Consider the following 22,293-nt stretch of genomic DNA (forward strand, 5'->3'; position numbering starts at 1 on the left):
TTGATCCAGACATCTTATTAATGCTCATTTCTAAAGTGAATACCTATCCATGGCTGCAAATCACACACAAAATCATGCTTGAATATAGGCCAGGAGGGAAGAAATGTCCACAACAGCCCCTTTCCTGCACCTTCAAGCTTAATGTTTGCTTTTTATCCCTCTAAACCAGGAATTCTGTAGGTGCATTTATTTATTAAGTTCTTATGTACACAGGACGTGTATTTCAATGTCTCAAAGCCACAGTTGAATGATTAAATTTTCAGCTGGTTAAAGAAAAAATCAAATAACCGGGTCATTTCCAGCTGAATCCATTATGCAATGGATTCACACAATCTCTGGTCATTCCTGCTGTCCAATTCCTGTGGCTTCCCCAAGGTTTTTTCAAACTGGCATGGAGTACAAAATCATTAAGACAGCCCCACTGATTGGGTGGAAATTTTCATTGTTTCATGAAATATTTCTTCAAGTTAAATAAAATGTATTAAAGCGATACTTTACAAAGTTTTTATGAATGCCATGAATCAGTTTCTTTTCCCGTATGTTTTTCAAAACTAGGCTGTCCTGGTTATCTCCAGGAGCTGTAAGAAACAGGGGACACACACCCCAACAAAATAATTTATCCAAAATTAAATTCTCAGTAGACTCAGAATTTTTTTTTCAGTAGTGATATGGCAACTTCAGGTGGATTTTGTTGTGTTATAATGAGTAAATTTGAGGTACTCAGAAGAGGCTGTATTGAAAAACTTGTCCCCACCATCTCTGTACATTACAAATTGTTGTTTTGGTCTACATGCTCCTCTTTTCATCCCTTTATTGATGTTGGAATTCTATGCATGTGGAAAACATTTATATTCCTAAAGTGTTACTATTCAAATATTATGGCTATAAATAGCAAACATAATTTTATTTTAAAGAAAAATCAGAAGTCTTCTCTTGTGGAAAACTGCATGAAATAGAAAATTAAAAAATAGAATAAAATATAGAAATAAAAGTAGAAATATTTTCTATTTTTATTCTATATTTCTATTTATTAAAAATAGAAATATAGAATAAAAAATAGAAAACATAATTTTATTTTAAAGAGAAATCAGAAGTCTTCTCTTGTGGAAAACTGCATGAATCCCATACATCCAAGCTGCTGCAAAAAACAGTCTTGATGACTCCAAGAATATCATCCCCATGCAGGGTTACACAGGTGGAAATATCTAAAGGTCTTCAAATGCAAATCCTCCTGCCCTGCTCCCAGTTTGGGATGTCCATTGGAGAAAGAGGAGCCAACAGTGGAAGAAAATATTTTCATTAATTTTCAGTCAAGTATTGAAGCAAAATATTTTTTTTTCTTACCGAGATTAAAAAAAGAAATTATTTGATTACTTAGTGAAGTCACAGCTTAAAGTCTAGAGAAAGCAGGTGTTCTCATAGTAATTTATATGAATAACTATAAAAATAAATTCCAGGATACTACTGAATTGATGGTAAAGATTTTCATGATTTCACTTGGAATATGGTAAGGCTTGAGCAGCTTGGGAAAGGAGAGTGTTGTGAACATTGCAGGGTTTTCATCAGAGTTACCTGCTCTGCCTCTTGTAGTCCCTGCCTGCTCACACAGCCCAGTCTTGGTTTCACTGACAGCTCCTGCTAAATTGAGCATTTCCTAATATCAGCCCAATAATCTGATGCATCCACAGACAACACAAGTAATTCATCCTAGAAAAATAAAGAGCAGTCAAGCACCTTTCTCTGAGATCCGTATGAACATTTATTAGCAAGCTTCAATTTCTCTAGAAACAGAGATAAACACCAAAAACTCTGGGATTTTTTTTTTTCAGCCTGGAAATACCCATCTTGCAGCCTAAATCCACAGGCAACCCAGGAATTCTGCAGCTTTATAGTGAATTAATAACATTTCACTCTGAATAAAGCTAAACCTGCTTCTCATACCTGCATGGGCTGGTGAATGTCACTGAACTGCTCTGACAGGCAGCTGCCAGGCTCAAAAATAGTGCATTTCCTAGGTTTCATCAAAATGGGGTTTTGCAGAGCTGAGAGCAGTGGTGGGTAGGTGCAGATTCTTTGCTTCTTTTTTTCTGCTAAGGTTGGGATTAAATGTGTAAGAGGGTATTTCTTGTTGGGACTCAGATGTTTATTAGTTCTTGTTTATGCCACAGTCTCACAAACCCTGAGTTCTACAGCACTTCACTCCAACAAACTAAAAATGGAGCCCCATCTCTCTCTCTGCAAGGCCTTTAAGGATAAACTGTCCAATTAAGAAATGGCACCTAAATTATTTTTACTTTTAACCCAATAACCAACCACCCATGCCTGCAATGTGGACTTTTTATCCAATTACACAAAACCATCCAAACCCATGGAGAAGAAGGTGAAGAAGAAGAAGCAGCCTTTGCCCTGAAACCTCCATCTTGCTTTATATCTGTTAGTATATTCTAAACCCTTAAACTCTGAGTTTTCCACCCTGTGACATTACACACTTCTATCCAAACTCCACACCCACAATCCCAGTGCTACCATTCCATTTTGGAAGCTTCTCCACGGCTCCAGGTCAATGCAGTGCTCTCTTGGGGGTCAGTGCCTGTCAGCACAGAAAATCTGGAATTCTCAGCATCCAGGGCTCCAACAGATTGGGACTGTGCCTGTGCATCCCATGGAGCAGGGATGTGACACCTGGGGTAGCTCCGTGAGCCTTTGCTGCAGTTTGGCAGCAGAGAACAGGATGTGAAACACAGAGACTTTTCAACTTCTATTTTGTAACTCCCAGCAGCACCTGTAGATCTCCCCTCGGCTTTGGTAGGAGCAGCATAAATGCTGAATTAAATGATATTTTATGAACTGAGCATGCAAAACCAGATTGTTTTTATTCTGCAGCTCACCTCTATTTTCAGCTCAGACCTGGTACAGGTAGTTCTGGGTAACTTCAGGGGAATTTGAGATTGTTCACAGAGGAATATACACCAAAGTGGCAAATTGCACCATGAGATTGATTTCCAAGCCTATCTTGAGGACAAAACTTGTTAAAAAAAGCAGGCAGTTCCCAACAATGTAATTTACTCCCAGTAGAGATCTGTCAGAGCCTCAGACTTCTTCCACTTGGAGTATGATGAAAGATGCAACACTCTATAAGGAAATGAAATTAAAACAATCAGACAATCAAACCAAAATCCTCCCAGCTATTCCTTCCTCTGGCTTTCATTACACATCCTGTTTCTTCTCTGTTTTGGGTAATTGAATTGAAAGCTCTTTGAAATGAGGAGCTGTCTACATTTCAGCTCTTATGTAACACTAAGATCACTGTTGGTACTTTAGAAAATATATTAATTTTTGCATTTTATCTTTACTACTTCTGAAGGAGACATTTGGCCCTGGATTTGTGTGAGAACTTCCTAAGGATGACCAGAGAAACAGCAGCGTGAATTGACAGCCTGTAACATTTTTCCTGTGGGATTTTAGTTTGTTGTGCACTCAGGAGGAGTCTGGGACATCTCAAACATTGCCAGTTTGTGCCTAATAATGCAAAAAACTGCACCTGAAGATTAAATACCACCTGAAAGTTAAATGCAATCAGGTCCATTCCCACTGTCCAGGGCAGAGTCCCCATCCCTGGAGGGATTTAACAGAGGTGTGCATGCGGCACTTGGGGACAATAGTGGTGAACACGGCCGTGCTGAGGGAACGGTTGGACTTGGTGGTTTTTGAGGGATTTCCCAACATAAACGATTCCCTCATACTTTGATAACCTCATGACATTTTGGTGGGTGATTAGAAAGCCAAATGTTTGTCTGATAATCATGAAACAGATTTTTCCCAACCTCTTATCTTCCAAAGCCAGAGCTCCAAGCACTGCTTTGCTGAAGTAATGACATTTGCTTTTCTGTCCTCAAGGATGTGCAGAATTTGGGGCTTAGAGAGATGGTCCTTGGTTCAAAATTGCTCTGTTTGTGTTTAATCACCACCTCTGCAGAGCTCAGCTCTGTCAGGGCTCCCAGACCTCTGGAACAGATGCTGTTGTGCAATGGGAGGAACTCTGAGTGAAATTTCCAGAAGAGATTTTAATTAGAAACATAATTTCATACAGTAGCTTGGAATGAGTACAGGGAGGGGGAAAAAAATCCAAGCAAGAGATGAAAAAGAAAACACCAAAATGAAAAATAAAAGGGGCATTTTAGTCATGAAAAGCACTTGACAGGAAATACTGTGCATATCTGTGAAAAACTGAAGCACAGAGCAAGCAGTAATAAGTATCTGAGCCCCTGCAAATGATGTAAATCTGCATTGCCTCATTGATTTTCTGAGAACTGCCATTCCTCATTGCCCTCAGCACTGCTCTGCTCGTTTATCCCAGGGAGGACCCAGCCAGCTTGGCACTGCCGAAATCCAGAAACTTTGAATACTTATTTGTTTTGTGTTGTTTTGTTGGGTGGTTTTTTTTTTTCCTGTTTAATTAAAATTTAATCAACCTTTTGTTTTGTAGATTGCCCTCCACTTGGTCTGGAGACATTAAAAATTACTGACTTCCAGCTCCATGCCTCCACAGCAAAGCGCTACGGCCTCGGGGCCCACCGAGGAAGGCTCAATATTCAGGTAACATCAATTTTTTTCTCCTAAGTGGGAGAATGGCTCCAGGTTGTGCTGCTGAATAAAGAGAACCAGTGGATAGTTATTGGTTCTGACTGCTTCGTCAGCTCATGGAATTCAAATGAAGGGGAAACGGTGGGGTTGCAGAAGGGACCAAGTTTGATGGATAACCTTGGGGTTCGTGGGCTAGTCAGGAAAATCTCCAGACTTGGTGTGCAAATCCGCACTCTGTGAGGAAGCAAAGGTGGAGGCAGCTCCCTTCCCTGCTCTCTTCACAACCATCCTGCAAGGAAGCTCTCACAGCAAGTCGCTTTTTTCTTTTGCCTGTAGTTAATGACAATGCTTAATTGAAAGTGTGGTTTCAAGTGAAACCCTTTCCCTAAGGCAGTTTTTTTTTTTTTCAGAAGCAGTGATTATACCATCCAAAAACATGCTTCTATTCAGAACTCTCTAACATACAATCCTGTTTAGCTTCTTTTGTTTCAGATTAAAAATGTGTTTGGGTGCTTTGCAGGACCAAATGCCATTGTCCCATTTCTCGTGTTTCTGTTTCCCACTTTATTATTAGGGCTGTTCTCTGAATTACAGTCTGCCCAGACTAAAAATGTTACTTTGCATGATAAAGCACAACACTTAGAGTCATACACAGGATATCAGCACCGAGCCAACAGTGAAAGATCTCTGAAGTTTATTTAATTTATCTTTCATTTTAGACCCTTCCCTTTGTGTTTCTCCCCAGCTGAAGGGGTTTGATGCTTAGGGGGCTAAGGCTGGGAGTAGGAGGGATGAGCTCTAATCAGCAGTTCCATTCCACATGGCTCCCTCTGGAAGAGGGATCACCCTTGGTTAAAATCCCACTGTGCCTCTCTGCAGGAAAATGCCTGCATTGACCTCTTAATTTTTTTTTCAGTGTTTGTTTTAATGTATTAAAGCTGGTCAGAAAGCTCAGGAAGCCACTTTGGAAAAGGCAGCTGGGGGGAGTGGAGGCAGCCAGCACAGAGTGGGAATGGGCCCTTCCTTTCCAATCCAGGTCCATGGGGTTGTGGGCAAGGTGAGCTCTCACCTGCAGCCTTCGTATTCATTGTCTTTGGAGAGACAAAGTTTGCTTCTTTATTTGGTATTTCTGCTAGGAAAAAAACCCTCATGATCACAAAAATGGAATGCAGATGATATTCAGGGGGGTTCTAGAGGAATGCTCAGTTATTTTATTACAGTCTTGTTTATATAATGGCATAAAACCAAGGACTGTGATGCAAACCTCTGAGTTCTCTGTTGGTTCTGGCTACTTATTTTTCATGCTGCTGTTGAAGTTCAATTTATTTAAACACAAGACCACACTGGTGTGTCCATCCACTCCTGTCATCACCAGTAGCGTGTTAAAATAAATAGAGAGGTGATAAATAAATATATAATATATATATATAATAACTAGAGTGTTACCAATGGCTGCTGTTTCCTCTAAATATAATCTCCAGAGAAGCCAAGGGCACAGTCTTTTACTGGGAAGCAAAGCAGAAGAAAAATGCCACTCAGCTCTTCCTGAAATTTCCCAAAGCTTGGATTAGACCAATTTTTTTACCCCTACTGAAACTATAGATACAATAATTCCCTAAACCCCCTCACCACACAGGGTTACTGCTACTGTTTAAAAAAAAATGGGCTTGCCTTTATTTTTCTTTAAAAACAGTTTTCTCTGGACTTAGTTAAAAATTAATAGCACTAAAACTTTTCTAAACCTGGGATCTGCAGGTCCCTGTCACTGGGGTTTCAGTGCATGAAGATTTGTGAATTTCAGTCATATTTAGAGGGAATTTGCTTTAACCAGGCACAGGTGCTGCAGGTGGCTGACGTGCCAGGTGGGTAATGAGGTCCCTGGTGATTTCTCTTTGCTGCTCAGCACAGGAGGTTGCAGCATGCTGGGGAAAGGCAAAAGGCACTGGGATTGAAGCTGCTGTGTTTTCCTGCTGTGCAGAGCTGTACATGGAAAGGAAGGAAAACACTTGGCCCAGCTCGCAGACACTGCTGTGCCACTGGAATTCTGTGAACGTGTTGTGCTGTGGGGATGGTGACAAGCAATTTTAGGGGCTGCTGCCACTGTCCAGTGATCTGGATTTCACCCTAGAGCTGTCACAATATTCGTGGGGCTGTGGTGTCCCCCCCCCAGAATAATACAAAATCCTCTCTCTGCCCAACCCCATCATCTGATGCAAAGTCAGCTGAGAAGCTCAGGGCTCTCCCCAGGTAACTGGCACTGCCTCAGTTCTCAGAGAATTTGCAGAATAATTAAGTTTTTCCAAAGCTTTTCAGGGTTTGTTTTGGTTATTTCATTTTTCCTGTTTAGATTATCTGAAGCACACAAAATGAATCAGTTGGTGTGTGCTTTATTCCAGAGAAGGACAGGCTTAGAATGGGATAAGACTTTGCAGGATCTGCTTCTCTTGTGTCCTTGAATTGTGTGGGCCCTGATTTTCCTCCCAGTCCTGCCTGAATTTGGGGATTAAGGTGGGATTTCTCAGGGGCACGAGCCCCATTAGTAGAACCCCATATTCTGGAGATCTAACTGCAGTAGAGGTACAACCCAGAGTAATTTAACATCATCAAGGGAAATCGTGGCATAAAACAATACTAATTGAGGCTCTCTGCCTTCGGGGATAAAATTCATTAGTATTTGTCACTTATACGATAATTAACAGTGGTTGAAATGTGAATCATTTGTCAAACTGTTTCTTTCCCTTCCTCGTTTTCCTGGTTGGAGAAATCCAACCACTGAAGATGAACCAAGTAAAGCAATCCCATGTCTGCAAACACTGACATTTGTGTATAAAGGAGACCTCCCTGTGCCTGAAGGGGCTCCAGGAGAGCTGGAGAGGGACTGGGGACAAGGCATGGAGGGACAGGACACAGGGAGTGGCTCCCACTGCCAGAGGGCAGGGATGGATGGGAGATTGGGAATTAGGAATTGTTCCCTGGGAGGGTGGGGAGGGACTGGAATGGATTTGCCAGAGCAGCTGTGGCTGCCCCTGGATCCCTGGCAGTGCCCAAGGCCAGGCTGGACAGGGCTTGGAGCATCCTGGGACCATGAAAGGTGTTCCCTGCCATGGCAAGGATGGAACAGGATGATCTTTAAGGTCCCTCCCAACCCAACCCATTCCATGGTTCTACGATTGTTTTCCCACATCTTTGTTCCCTTTGAAAAGCTGCATTATCAAATCACAAGGAAAAGGCAAAAGTATTGAAGATTTACTCACAGCCTGTGTGTTTTAGTTCTTCCCTACTGGCAGTGGTTGCTATAAATACCTGTGATGAGCAATGCTTTCTTTTTTCCCCCCTCCCAAACTTCCTATGGTAAAATAATTTTTTTGACCATCCTGCTGGGAATGGAAAAGAATTTAAGCAGAGGTGGTTTGATATTTGGTGTATTTTTATTGCTGCTCCAGCTGATTTGTGACAGAAGACTGGAGTTTCTTTCTTTATTTGAGTACATTTTGGTAGTATCTCTTTCTCCTCATTATAGAATAAGGCTTTTTGATATTGTGAGCAAGTTTTTATTCTGCCTTGCACACATCTAATTTGGAAGAGAAGCATGAATTAAAATGCAAAGTCATATTATTTGTAAAGGAATATAACCTTCATATTATTTTCTGGATACCTAATAAGCAGCTCATTTGGTTTAGCTGAATTACATTTTTCAGCTTTCACACTTGGGAATTACTGATTTGTGAGTGACAGAAAAAAGTCTCTTTTCCTCTGTCCAAAAGGGTTGTTTTTTTGTTTTTTTTTTTCTCATAAGACACTGCATATTGAGAAATATTTTTGCATTTGGCTGCAAATGAAGCACAAACTGGGTTAGACTTGGAGTTATTCTTGAATATTCTGTGAAGGGAAAAAGGATTTGCTTAAGACTTAGCCCTGGCTTCCAATTTTCATTAGCTCCTTCAGTCTCCTGCTTATGAAGATAATTTAAGTACCCATGACATAACTTGAATCTGCTTTTTCCAGTAATTCAATATGGATTTTTGAAATTCAAGTAAACATCTTACTGAGGAAAGATATATTGAGCTGTATTATTTGATGGAATACTTGGTGATAACTGTACCCATCTCTCAGGAATGATAATTTTTCCAAAGAAATTGAATAGGGATTCTAATTACTAAATACTTGATTGAGTCTATAAGTTTTTATTTTATAGAAACAGTTTTTTGAAGTGACCATGGGGAAATAAAGCACCTTCAGAAAAAAAAAATATAGACTTGAAGAAGAATTTCTCAAGAATTTCTCTTGAGAAGAGAAATTGTAGCATAAATTTCTTGAGTTTTTTCCTTCAGAAACATTTCTAAAAAGTATTTCTCATCAATTAAACTCCTCTTTTTCATGTAGTATTTTATGCTGATTAGACACAGACACCTGTGAAAATAAGAGAGCAGGGAGAAGTAGAAGCATGGGGTTATTTATTTCTTCTTCCTCTTCTTCCTCCTCTTCTTCTTCTTTTTCTTTTTATTTTTTATGGTATCTTTGCCCCTATTTAAGGCTAGACTATTTTAAGCTGTGGATAACTAAGACTCCCAATATTTGATATTCAGCTTAACTTTATTTAAACCCAGTTGAAACCATGGATACTCAAGCATGTAATTTAGGTGGGAGGGTTTTTTTTTTTTTATTTTAATAAGCACTTTTTCCATACTTTTTCCCCCTGCTTTCCACTTCTCATTGCAACCTTGGTGGAGAGGTTTATTCCCTGATGAGCATCACACCAATGGGAAATATCCTCAGCTTAAAAAGGACCAGGGATTGGGAGATAGGGGCACTTGTTCTGCAGGAACTGGTGGAATTTCCAGTGTGAAGGGATTAGCAGGATGCTGGTTCAAGGTGCTCTGCAGATTTTAACACTTCCTGGCAAGGTTTTAAAGCCTCAGGCTACTTCAGATTCCATCTTACTTTAAAATGCATTGAGACCTTTTCTTGCCAGGAACTCAGGTCAGTGACCATGTTTGTATTCTCATGTTTTCCCATTGTTCTGCTCTCCCTGGAGAATTTATCTCCCATTATTAACAGGCTTTTTCTCTGTGTTTTCTTATTTGACTTTTATACAAATTTCTCCTTAAAATATCAGAGCTAACGTATGGAAGTAGGAGGCTTAATTTAATTTTGGTAGGTGTAGGAAAAGAAATCATATTTAAGCTGCCTTATCTCAGACCTGAATACCTGAGAAAATGAGAAGTTTTAGGAATTGAATCAGTGTCCTGTGTTTTGCAGCACTTCCTTCAGGTGCCATCAGAGTCACACTGGAAAAAGGGATTAACCACTGCATCCTCTTTGAGTTAGAGCCACCCATTTGGGTAGAAAAAATCTGTAAACCTCTTCATTTTCATCTGGGAAATATTTAACAGTCTCCATTCTTGGAATTGCATGGATGGAAATGATAATCCACATAAACCACAGATGAAATACCACAAAAATACATGTAGCCTCAGAGGACCACATGGCAAAGCTTCTGTGCTCTTTATGGCAGTGTCCAGCTTGGTGCCAAACATTTCCTGGGCTTTAGAAGGAAAATAAACCTCTGAAGGCTTCAGATGCTATGTTTCATGAAATTCTAGTTCAGATTTATTTGGAAAACAGCTTACCCAAAATACCTTCAGCTATTTCTTTGAAATGCTGGGAAGGCTGTTTGTGGTGTGTTTCCCAGCAGAAATTGGGATACAAATCGGTGCTCAAGTTGGGGAGCAGCCAGACTTTGCTGAATTTTTAACCTTTGCCACCCTGGCTATGAAAATTAATAATTCTGTTTCTGGTGGGAAGTAGTGCTACTGTTTCCTTATGCCCTGCGCTCTGCTTTGCTGCTTCCAGGGAAAACAAGATTTTCTAATCACTGACCATTATTTACATGGGCTGGAGCTGGCTTTTTAGGACCTTCCAAACTCTGCAGACCATGTGGATAATTTGTTCTGGATAGAGACTGTGGCTCTGTCAGGCCACAAGAACAGACTGAAGCTCTGTTTATCTTTTCTGACTTAAATTTATATGTAAACATTCTTAATTTTCAATGGGACTTCCCAGAATTTCCTGCCCTGCCTTGAGTAAGGAAATATTTTGGTGAGGCCCTCAAGGGTCTTCAAGTGAGGGGGATGAATGATGTGTTCCTTTCTTTTTCCCATCAAAGACCTTCAGTTTCTTAGCTCTGATTTATGGTCAGCTTTGCCTTCTTTTCAGGCAGGTGTTAACGAAAATGATTTTTATGATGGTGCTTGGTGTGCAGGAAGAAATGACCCCTACCAGTGGATTGAAGTAGATGCTCGAAGGCTGACAAAATTCACTGGAGTCATCACACAGGGAAGAAACTCCCTCTGGTCGTAAGTACACGCTGACTTTTCTCCATGGCATTCTGAGCTTTCAGACTGAGGAATTCGTGTCCTGATGTGCTTTGGTTCTTCAAGGAAAAAAAAAAAAAAAACAAACAGATTGGAAATGCTGGGGGACATCAAGTCATTGAATGGGGCAACAGTTATTATATATAAGGAAAAGTAATTTTATATATATATCTATATATATATGAATAATTTAAAAAAATATATAATATATTTTTTTATATATAAAAGCAAATTCATTATATATATAAATAAATATATATATATAACTGTCACTATTGGACACGAAATGAGTACACACAAGCTTGGTAAGTTCAAAATAGAAAAAGAGCCAATTTTATTTCTGACCTTGCAATATCTAGAATTCCAAAAGTGACAGTGGATTGGAGGATGAAATTGCCACCTCTCCAATCACAGTGGTCAAACCAACAGTCCATCAATTCTCTCCTCCCACAAAGAAGAATGCAAAACAATCATTATTTACATGAACAGTGTGTGAGAACTCCAGTAGAAAGATGTAAACATCAGAAAGCATAGAAAACTTCTTTCAAAAGAACTATAAAAGAAAACTTAACACTTTTAAAAATCAGCGCAACATATAAAAAATAATAATAATAATAATATAATATATTTATATATATAAAAGGCAAAGTCATTATATATGGCATAAAATAGAAGTTTAAGGGTAGCAAACTTCTGTAGTCGTGATCTGCATCTGGGCCTTTACACTCACCTTGTCACATTTACTTGTGTTAAACTTCCTCATTCTTTTCCAATATTTGACTTGATTAGCTCAGGTTATAGTTTCAGGGAGCTTTTTAATTCCGTTTCAAATAACCATGCCTCTTTGAGAGGTCTTAATCCCTAGGTAATCACCAAGTAATTGCTGTAATTCCAAAACAATATAATTTTTATGTGAGCAGATAAAGCAAACTTTATAGTACTATATATATATATATTTACATATATATTTTTATATATTTAAAATTAATTATATTTATAATATTAATTACATATCTGCATATAATTATGCAAATACATATCTTCTATATATATTAAAATACAATATGTTTGAGCTTTCTGGCCACTGCTTGTGCTAGAGAATGTCTCATGGCACTAAGAAATAAGTGTTTTGCCCAGATTTGTCTGCATTTACTCCTCTGTGACTGCTGTGGAGTGTATATGAGGGATGCAGCAATCAGATGGCAGGAACAGGAACTAGAGGGGAGGATTTGGGGTTTTTTCCTCCTCTTTACATTTTTTGTTTGGGCTTTTAATTTGTCACTGAGTCTCACAGATTTACGTGAGCAGATAATTCCACTTGTGCTGCTGGACCTTTTGCACGAGTGTGCAGGAGATGCACAACCACTCTGAGAGATCCATTCTGTCAGAATTATCCCTTAGAAAATGAATGTGACATGTAATTGAAGGTAAACCAGAAAAAATGCCACTGTATCTTAGAAAAAAGAATATTTTCCTTTCAACAGTTGAATTTTCTGTGATTTTTTTTTTGTTTAATTTCTTTTAACGTGCCTGTGGGAGTAGGTGCTTATTTGGCAATAAGGTTTCTATATTTATTCCACATTGTTCTGTGGTAGGTAGATAATTACTGTAGCAAAGCCTTACTCCTTTCTTTATTCATCCTCTTGACATTGCTGTTCCTCTCAACGCCAGAGCTGCACTGCTTCATCCTGTCATGCTTCTATTTTTAGTTCAGCTCTGTTAGGAGTTTACAGCAGATCTTGACACTCTATTTATGGCTGGTGTTCACAGTCATCTTGGGGTTTTGGGGTTTTTTATTTTGAACCATAGAAGCACAGAATCACAGAAAGGCTTGGGTTGGAATGGACCTTAAAGATCATTGAGTTTCAACTCCCCTGCCATGGGCTGGGAATTTTGGTTTGGCCTCTTTTCCCATAAAAAATTGGTGGGCAGAACCCTGAGGGTCTGCAGGAAGAGCAGGATTGGTGCTGGCAGAGCAGGTCCAGGCTCCTCCTGGATTACTACTGGGATTTGAGGAAATCCAGGCACATTTCTGCCTGATGGGAGCAAAGATGGTTTCACCAGAGCCAGCTGCGCTGTGGGGCAGGTTAATGTCTCCTGAAAACACCTCCTGGAGAACTGAGCTGCGCCCCACGGAAGGAGCAGGGCAGAAGCAGTCCCAGTAAGGGACAGAAAAGCAGTGGGGTGGGACTTGCTTTGGGGTGGGCAGGTTCCTTTGTGCCTGTTTTGCTCAGAAAGCAAAGGAGACTCATCAGCTTCCTTCCCTCACCCTCTGACTGGGATGGTATCAAAAAGGATTGTTTGTGATAGCAAAGTTTGTACCAAAAGATGCCCTTTTGTTACCTGAGGCACCTTCCCAGCTTTATGAGGCTGTGTGACAAGAAGATGCTTTCATGACTGATGGAAACATATGCTGGAGAATAATGTTATTGTAGGTATGAGAGCCAAAAAAACACCTCTCTGATCTGTGTTGTATTAGAAGTGAAAACCTGCCAAGCAGGGGAGCCGAGGTAAGATTTTTATTTAGTCCAAAGCCTTGGAGACTTTCCCAGCTTTATATTTTAAAAATAAAAAATCAAGGCACTGGAGGAGGGCTGGCTTATATTAGATATTAGGAAGAAATTCTTTCCTGTGAGGGTGGAGAGGCCCTGGCACAGGGTGCCCAGAGCAGCTGGGGCTGCCCCTGAATCCCTGGAAGTGCCCAAGGCCAGGCTGGACAGGGCTTGGAGCAGCCTGGGACAGTGAAAGTTGTCCCTGCCATGGCAAGGATGGAACAGGATGATCTTTAAGGTCCCTTCCAACATTAAAGCATTCTGTGATTCCATAACACTGGGATAAAGAACCAGTAAACCAACTCTTTTTACTGAACAAGAATCTTTGCAAAATGAAAAAAAAAAAAAAACTGTACTTCACTGTAAGATGTGCCTAGATCAGATTTGTACCTGTCCTGGTCCCTGTAGCTTCCTGCTGCTGATTTAATGAGGACATTTAAAATGCCAGGGGAGGGCAGGCAGGGACACCCTGCTGAGTCCTCTGTCAAACATCTTTGCCCTTCACTGCAAAGCTGCAACACCTGAGCTCCCAGCAGTCTGGCCTTTGCTGTCCTGTGTGTGATGCTGCAGCCAGAGCTCTTTTACTGGTGCTGGACTCATCCTTTTCCTCCTTTGGGGCAGCTCTGGCACCTGGAGCTGGTTTTGTTCACGACCACTCTGATCAGACACGATCTGCTCACCTGCAGCTTTGCTCACTGGGGTTTTTTTTTGGGGCTTTCTGGGCAATGATCAACTGAAGGCTGCACTGCACACAATGCAAAGAGCACCAAAATTTGGTGCCTGGGGTTTCCATCTCCTGTGCACTGGCAGGAGCTGCTTCTGCTCATCCCCTCCCCTCCTGCTGTTCCCTGTCTGTCTCCTCTGGTGGATTGTGGCTCCTCTTGCCCACCCCAGGCTCGAGACAGGAGAGCCTTGAGGAGGAAGAGGCCGAGTTGCAGAAGCAGCTCTTGGAAACACAGATGACCTGAGGGGAGAGAAGGAAACTGGGCCTGGTTTGTAGTGAATACTTGGATTGTTTAATCATTTCCTTTTTGAGGAAAAGCACTTCTGAGTCAAATTTTTTTCTCGGCTGTGAGTTCTGTGAATCAAATCTTTCTCCTCTCTTTTTTAAGCATGTAACAAGCAAATACAGGCTTTGAACAAAAAAAAATCCTGGATTTGAGGAGTCCTTCCTTTGACCAGTCAAAGCAAGCACGTGAGCTTGAGGGCTGCTGCTGTGCAGGCACCTTGGTCATTCCTGGGAAACCTGAAATCATGGAAAAGTGTTCTTTTGCCACCATAAATGGGCAAATCTGCTTAGATCATCCAAAAGATCTGCAGATGATGAATTTCACAGAAAAAGTGGAGCCCAGCTGCGAGAACCAGGACTTCTTTTTGATTTTTACACTGAAGATATCCAAAAATCAGGAGTGCCACAAGTGCTGGTTAATAGGAATAAAATCCAATGCCTTGAAAGTGAGCAGGATATCTGTTGCTTTGGGGGAGAAACAATATATGTAATAATAATATGTAATTCTTAATAATAAGTCATTCTTAAGTAATAATAATTTATGTATAATAATAATATATTTAATTCTTCATATTGCTGCCAATACATCTTCCAGTTTTAGGAACCAAATATCTTTAAAGAACTGTTCAAGGCTGTAGAGTGGGCCACTGGAAGCATCACTGTGGAATTATGCCAGGGATTTAAAGCAATGATGTGGTAGTTTAAAGTATGCACTCTCTTGACAGAAAGAAAGAAACTATTAATCACTCTTAGCAGTTTGGCAGGAATTTGAAAAAACAGAGTAAACTTGTTTCCCACAAACTAAACTCTCTTCTGATAATTCAGCATCATCTTTTGTATCAAGAGAAAACCCAGATGTCAAAATAGTCAGTGTGTGTTGACAGCAATATAAAGCTTCAGGCTGTGTGAGTGCAGAGGATGTTTTGGTTTTCAGGAGAGGATGTAATGCTACAGTGAGTGAGATGTATTTTCTAAAAATTAACCTTTCAGTCATGGTAAATTGTGAAGTATCACCCCACGCCATGGAATGACAAAATGACAACAATAAAGAAAAGCATGGATGAAATTATCTGTGCAGAAAGTTGGAGTTCTGCAGCAAAATTATGAAATTTTTAGAGAAAAATCAAAATAGACTTACTTTCAAGCATGTTCTGTTTAACACCTTTCAGCTTCATAAAAATATTGAAGATTTTTTACTTTTATACAAGATATTTGTCTTTAGGAAAAAAAAAATGTAGGGGGAGCATCTTAATTTTTCAAGTCTGATTTGGGTAGAAGTTATTCCCTGTGTCTTCCAAAACTGCAATAGCTCTTGAAAGGTTTGAGGAGACACCAAACCAGGGGTGCTACTGGCTGGAAGGAATGACTTTCATGTATTGCCTGGTTCTAAACTGTCACCTTTTTAAGCTGGTCACTTATTTCATTAGTGCTGAAGAAACATTTTACCCAGAAGCTGGTTTAGACACCATTGCACACTCCCTACTGTGGCACTTGTTTGATTTCCCAGTGCTGCTCTGTAGGGATAGCAAATAATAAATAGCCAGCAGATTGGATTTTGTGTCTGATCATGCTTTGATTACAGACAAGATCCTTGTGATTGAATAGGGGAATGATTTTGCAATTTTTTTTTTGGTAGTACACACTCGACCTCAGCCTTCCCTGTGTGCAGTGTAGCTCTTCATGATGCCCCAGCATCCCTTTTGACAAACTGTCCTGAGGGAACTGTAGGTCTGTAACAAGCTGGGTGCCTTCCAGAGATGCAGTTGAGGATAAATTTAGGTCAGTGCAATTTGCCTGCTTGCTTCTAATTTCGGTGCTACAGCATTCTGCTCTTTAGTCACAAAATGAATGTGCTGCCCCACATTCCAACTTATTGCTGCACTCACTGGCAGTTTCTCAGAAGGTCAGATTTGTCTTTTAGGCAATCTCTGTGGCAAGGGGGTAACTTCCTTGCTTGCAAGGCAGTAAAAATCAGAGTCACAGAATCATTAAGTCTGGAAAATGCCTCTAAGATCATCAAGTCCAACACTGCCAGGGTCTTTTCAGCTATTCCTGGTACTGAGGTCATGGTCTCAGTAGTAACACTGGCTTCCAGAAGACATAATCACATGAGCATCTTCAGTCTTCAAACAATAGCATAAGAAAGAGCAGTGATAATCCTGGTAGCATTCAAGAAAGTGGAGTGGATATTCTCAGGTATTTTGAGCTGCTACTACAATCTAAGAGAAGATAATTTTACACTGTACACATGAAGGGTCAAAATTCAGCACTGCAGTGCTGCTTGTGAGAGCAGAGAAGAATAAACCCTAAACCCTGCCCAGCTCACAAGTACAACAGACAAAGCTGGCACTGACTTTCAGAGCTGTTCCTCCTGTCCCCTCACAGAGGCTGTGAAAACACACCCTGGTGAAACTTCAACAAGTTCAGGGCATATGTCTCGATGTTTTATCCAGATCATGTAACAAAGCAAGCAGCTGCTGTGTGCAGAGTAATTCTGGTGCATTAAATCAGTGCAAACTGTTATTTGCCCTGATTGGGTGACAGGACTGCAGAGATGATTACAGCTTTCCCAAAGTCAGCCTCATGGGGTGAATCGTTCCAAATCCATAGAAATCGTATCAAGTGTATTGATGGGAGTTATAAAACAACCTGAACTCATTGCAGGAAAAGCTCCCTTGAGATAATAATGTCAGCAGTTGTGTGTTATACTAATGTTTATGATGGCTTTACCTAATAGGTTTTATTTTCTCTTGGCGTGGCTTGGTGAATCCTTCTCATGGGCTTTCATGAGCCAGCCTTTGGCAGCTGCACCTCCAGGGCTCTCCATCTAATTGTTTAATTTCAGCCCCTGTGCCCTGTTGATTTTCCAGCTCAGTTCTTGTCCCCTGCCCAGGGTTTTGTCGCAGCCTTGGGCACCCTGGTGAGCACTCCCCACCTCCCCTTGGCTCTGGGGAGCTGCCTCGGTGACCAGCTGGGGTGATCCTGTGTGGGTGGGGTGCTGACAGCACACCCAGGGACAGAGTCATGCTTTCCCAAGTTTGTTTGACAGAAATGTCAGAGCTGATGCTGTTCTGCTGCGGCTCTGATTTGTCACGGGGATCCTCTGCCCAAGCCTCCGTCACTCACTGGGAGGGAGCAGCTCACTGCCACCCCAGGGACAGCTCCTGCCCGCTCACTCTGCACTCTCAGAGGGTGCTGAGGAGAGGACAGAACCTGCCCTGCACAGTGGGGATGCTCAGAAGAGGAAGGAAAGCTTTTTAACCTCCGTGGAAGGGACTTTGAAAATCAAATGAGCCAAATCCTTTTGGAAAAGGCGACTTCCAGCGAATTTGGGCATCTGCTGCAGCTGATTACTCACCCTTACTCACCACAGCCTGGATTTGTGTCTTTGGCACGTGCACGATGACTTGCTGCAATGAGAATGGTTGGGTGGGGGTCATGTTGGGGTCATCAGGCTCCCTGTCCCTCCACTTGTGCCCTTCCCAAACCAGTGGCCCTTCCACACGCACTGAGTGGCACTTGGCCACCTCTCTGTGGGCTTGGTAGCCCAAGGGTGAGAGCCTTCAGCATTGCTGTAAATATTCTCTCAGCTGTGGACATGAGTGGCAGTGTTTGTTTGCTGGTTACTCTCAGGGCTTTTCATTTTCCTGTATTTTAGCATTCATGAAGTGAGGCATTGCCTGGAAATTCTGGATTTTTCTCCTCAAATGCACGACTGATTTACAAAGGTGAGGTAGGCACAAAAAAGAACGGAAAATTAAGAATGCCACAAAAAGAGGTTCAGGAGAAAAGACATCACAGCTTGGTTGTGTTCAGCAGATACAGAGGATCTGGTGCAGAAAGAATTTCAAACTCATGCAGATCTCATTGCAAAGAGTGGCCCAAAATGAGGGATGTTAAGACCAAAATGTTTGGGGCAGAGGATGTCTCTGATCCTGGCACCTTCAGGCATGTACAACAGCATAAAGAAACATCCACAGCTGGCACCAGATTTTCAAGAAAGTCATAAAATCCTTGTAAAAACCTGGCTGTAAGTTTCAGCTGTTGGGTTGGAAAGGTATTTGCAACCCCAACTCCTGTTTATTGAGTAAAGCTTTGAAAAATCTGTGCTGAATTCAGTTCAAGCAAGTGAAATTCTGGTTCTGAGCTTTTCTTCATAGGGCCTCCAAAGACATGGATTTCACAGCAGTACATTCATTTCAGCCAGCTAGAAGCAATTTTAAAAATTAAACATTCAAAGATTTCAATTATTAAAAAAATACCCTTGCTGCCTAGTCAATCTTCATCTCCTAAATCATATTTATTTTAATTAGTTTGCAAAACTTGCTGGGCTACCTGTGGTTTGCCTGGGCATTTTTTGACTTGGCTTATTTGGAAGCTGTTTGGCAGTGGGTGATTTAAAATTTTATCTGCATAAATATTATTATAGAATGTTAATATTAATAGTTTTACATTTAATTGCATGAGAGTACAAATTAATTTTTCAAGTAGAAAGCCATTTAATTGCCAGCATGCTGATTCTGTTGCATGTGTATCATTTAGTATAAGGATTGTCCAGCATTTATTTGGTATAGAGATTTTGCTATATCAAGTATTTTGGCGTGTCAATTTATTTATTATTGCTGGGTACACATTTAATTTGCCTGACTGGGTCTATTTTATATTAATTGTAGGGGTTTCTATTGCAGATAAATCAGGTTAGTCTAACAGCAGAAGAATAAAATGCTCAGCTGGAGCCAGGTCTGCTGTTCATGGGAGCTCTGCTGGTGTTTGCTGCTCTCATTCCAAGAATGTCAGAGAATCACAGGATAGTTTGGGTTAGAAGGGACATTAAAAGTCATCCTGCTCCAATCCCCCTGCCACAGGCTCCTTCCACTGTCCCAGGGTGCTCCAAGCCCCAGTGTCCAGCCTGGTCTTGGACACTTCCAGGGATCCAGGGGCAGCCACAGCCTCTCTGGGAAATCCATTCCAGTCCCTCCCAGGGAACAATTCCTAATTCCCAATATCCCATCCATCCCTGCCCTCTGACAGTGGGAAGCCACTCCCTGTGTCCTTTCCCTCCATCCCTTTTCCCCAGTCCCCCTCCAGCTCTCCTGGAGCCCCTTTAGGCTCTGGAAGTTGCTCTAAGGTCCAGTCCAGAGCCTTCTCGAGGCTGAACAATCCCAATTCTCTCCTTTCCAGACAGGAAGGTGCTCCATCCCTTCAATCTTCTTTGTGGCCCATCTCTGCCACTCTGGGCTTGAGCTTCTGCTCACCAGCACCTCAGATCACCTGGGCTTTCCTTGATGTGGAAAAGCACCCTCAGAGATGAGGATCAAAGTGTTAGATTTATTTCACTTGTTGCTGGTTCAGCTTCCCATGATTGAGAAGCCTGGCCTTAAAATATGACATGCAGCAGGTGCTGCTCAAACAGAACAAACCCAAACAATCCCAGTTCCCAGCTGATCCACTGCCTGCTGGAGCCTGGGCAGGAAAAGCCTGACATTCCCTCCACTGCTTCCCATTCAGCACTCGTTGTGTGCTCTCCTGAGCTGGGATTCAGCCTTGGGTCCAACACACAGAGAGAAAAGTCTGGAAATTGTATCAGGGCAGGCACAGCTGGAAGATGTTTTGTTGTTCTGCTGCTGCCCATGATCTTTTTGCCTATGCTCAGTAGCTGATGCTGTGGTTAGATAAGGAAAAGCTGATTACTGGGACAGGAACCTGCCAAAGCTGTAGGAGATCTGCTTTTAATTCTCTGCTTTGATTCAGGTTTACTCTCTCTGTCCCCGGGCAAGTTATTTAATCCCTCAGCTTTTCTTTTTGGATGAAAATGGAAAAGCAGGACATTTCTATGCATCACAAGAGACTGAATTTGAAACTGAAGGTATTCAAATAAGCTTTGTCTGAGGCCAGTGCATTACAGATAAAAATTAACTAATTAGTAATAATTCAAAAATCCACCACATTAAGTGAATTTGAGTCATATTTTGATTTTGCATTTAATGTCTCTGAAAGGAATTGATTAATATTGTCAGGGGATACTGAGATTTTTCAGATAGGCTGCTTCTGAAGACATAAGGCTGCCATAAATTTTAGAAGGGATTATTTAAAAGGGATGCACCTGAATCCAAAGGATCCCTGTCAAATCTGTACCCCATGATCTTTTTCCAGCATGGAAGAAATTTGCGAGGCAGAAGTGGCACTTTGTGGCAGAGGGTGATGAGCTGGGGGTAACCTCAAACCCTCCTGGATTGTCACACAATGGCTTCTGGATTGCCTTGCCCCCTGCCAAGAAAGAGCTCCATGATTAATGCACTCTTTTTTGAATGCTGGCCCAGGACTTCCCCGGAATTCTGTCTCCTCAGCTCTATAAACCCAGCAAATATCTGTATTTTTCTCTTAGGAGTGCAACGCTAGGTCCTGGCAGATTTTATAGAGTGAGACCAGAAGCACTTCTCTGAAACAACAGCAGGGACATCCTGAGTCTTGGAAAACATTACAGCTTTCTTTCAGCCTTCCTTAGACAGCTTTATTGCTCAGTGCTGATGGGCCCCAAAGAGATTGGATGTGACAGAAATCCCTGTCTGCAAATCCCAGACCCGAGGAGATGGATCTTGGTGTCACCAGGTGATCACACAGACAAAATTCCCCAATACTTCTCCTAGCACAAGGCTTTGCTTTAGCTGCCGTGTTCCTCTGATGGATTGCCACAAAAAAGCTTCAGATTTCTGGGCCTGCATGAATAAACCAGGTGTTTCTGGAACTCCTGGACCCCAGGAAATGCTGTTCCTGGAGCATGTGCCACACATCCAGCTGCTTCCTGGGGTTAGCAGCTCTCCTGTGCCACACACGGGTGGGAAAACTGCAGCTCTTGGGAGGATTTAGTGAGCTGGGTGTTCTTGTCTGGTCTGGAGCTGTGGAAGTGTCTGGGATTTGAAGACACTCAGTCAAAGCCCTGAGCATTAGGCTTTGCTAGTTTTTTTTCCAGATCCTCTGACCACAAGAACACACACAGAGCTCCCTTTCCCCAGTGTGGGGGATGTGGCTTTTAGGGAGAAGGTGCCATTTCCCACGGGAGTCTGAATTTATAGGAGCCTCCTTAATATTATCAGAATCTGTTTTTATTGTGGCACTGGGAGAAAAAGGGGGGAAGGATTTAAGCCCCTGGAGGCAGCTTTGCACGCAGTGCCAGTGAGAGGAGAATCTGATCCCCTGTGATGTTTTTATTCTGCTTTTTCCTCACAGGCAAACAATGAATAGTGTATGGTGTGTACCTTCATACATTGCACTGATTTACCTCATCCATGACCCTCTGAGGTCCTTCTATCCTGCCAGGGTCCAGGACTGGATGCAGTCCATTAGGATTTTAATTGCATTCTGCCTCTCCATGGCACGTTACTTGTTGCCAGTCAAGATGGAAAACGTGCATGACTACTTGTATATGTTTTCCTTTGGGAGAAACTTGAACTTTTGTAATGGTAGGGAGTGACAAAATCAAAATATGTTGAAGTCCCAGCTTAGAAATGTTACTGTGACAGCAACATTTTCTCATGCCAGTAAAGCAAGCTTGTTCTTTTAGAACATCCTATATGTGCCATGATTTTCTTACAGAAGTCCACGGTTGTTGTGGTTTTATGCAACTTTAGTATTCTGAATTTCTTGTGCAGACATTGAGCAATGAATGTGGATGTGTTGTGTTTGCCCTCCTAATCTGATCTGTGCAGTTGAAGTGAAAAAGTTCTGTAATACTTCAGAAGCAATGGTGTTATTTGGTTCATGGTGTTGTCTCTTT

The 22,293-nt window shown here is 41.5% G+C and overlaps 1 protein-coding gene across 1 annotated transcript in view; it reads left to right on the plus strand.

Annotated features, from left to right (window-relative positions):
* CPXM2 (carboxypeptidase X, M14 family member 2) overlaps positions 1-22,293 on the plus strand; it is a 68,919-nt gene that overhangs the window by 16,416 nt on the left and 30,210 nt on the right. Inside the window, exons 2-3 of the mRNA XM_053949630.1 lie at positions 4,487-4,596; positions 10,801-10,940. Of these exons, the coding sequence (XP_053805605.1) occupies positions 4,487-4,596; positions 10,801-10,940 (250 nt within the window). The remainder of the gene's footprint in view (positions 1-4,486; positions 4,597-10,800; positions 10,941-22,293) is intronic.

This window comes from Vidua chalybeata, chromosome 8 (assembly GCF_026979565.1).
Source record: "Vidua chalybeata isolate OUT-0048 chromosome 8, bVidCha1 merged haplotype, whole genome shotgun sequence".
Taxonomy (NCBI): domain Eukaryota; kingdom Metazoa; phylum Chordata; class Aves; order Passeriformes; family Viduidae; genus Vidua; species Vidua chalybeata.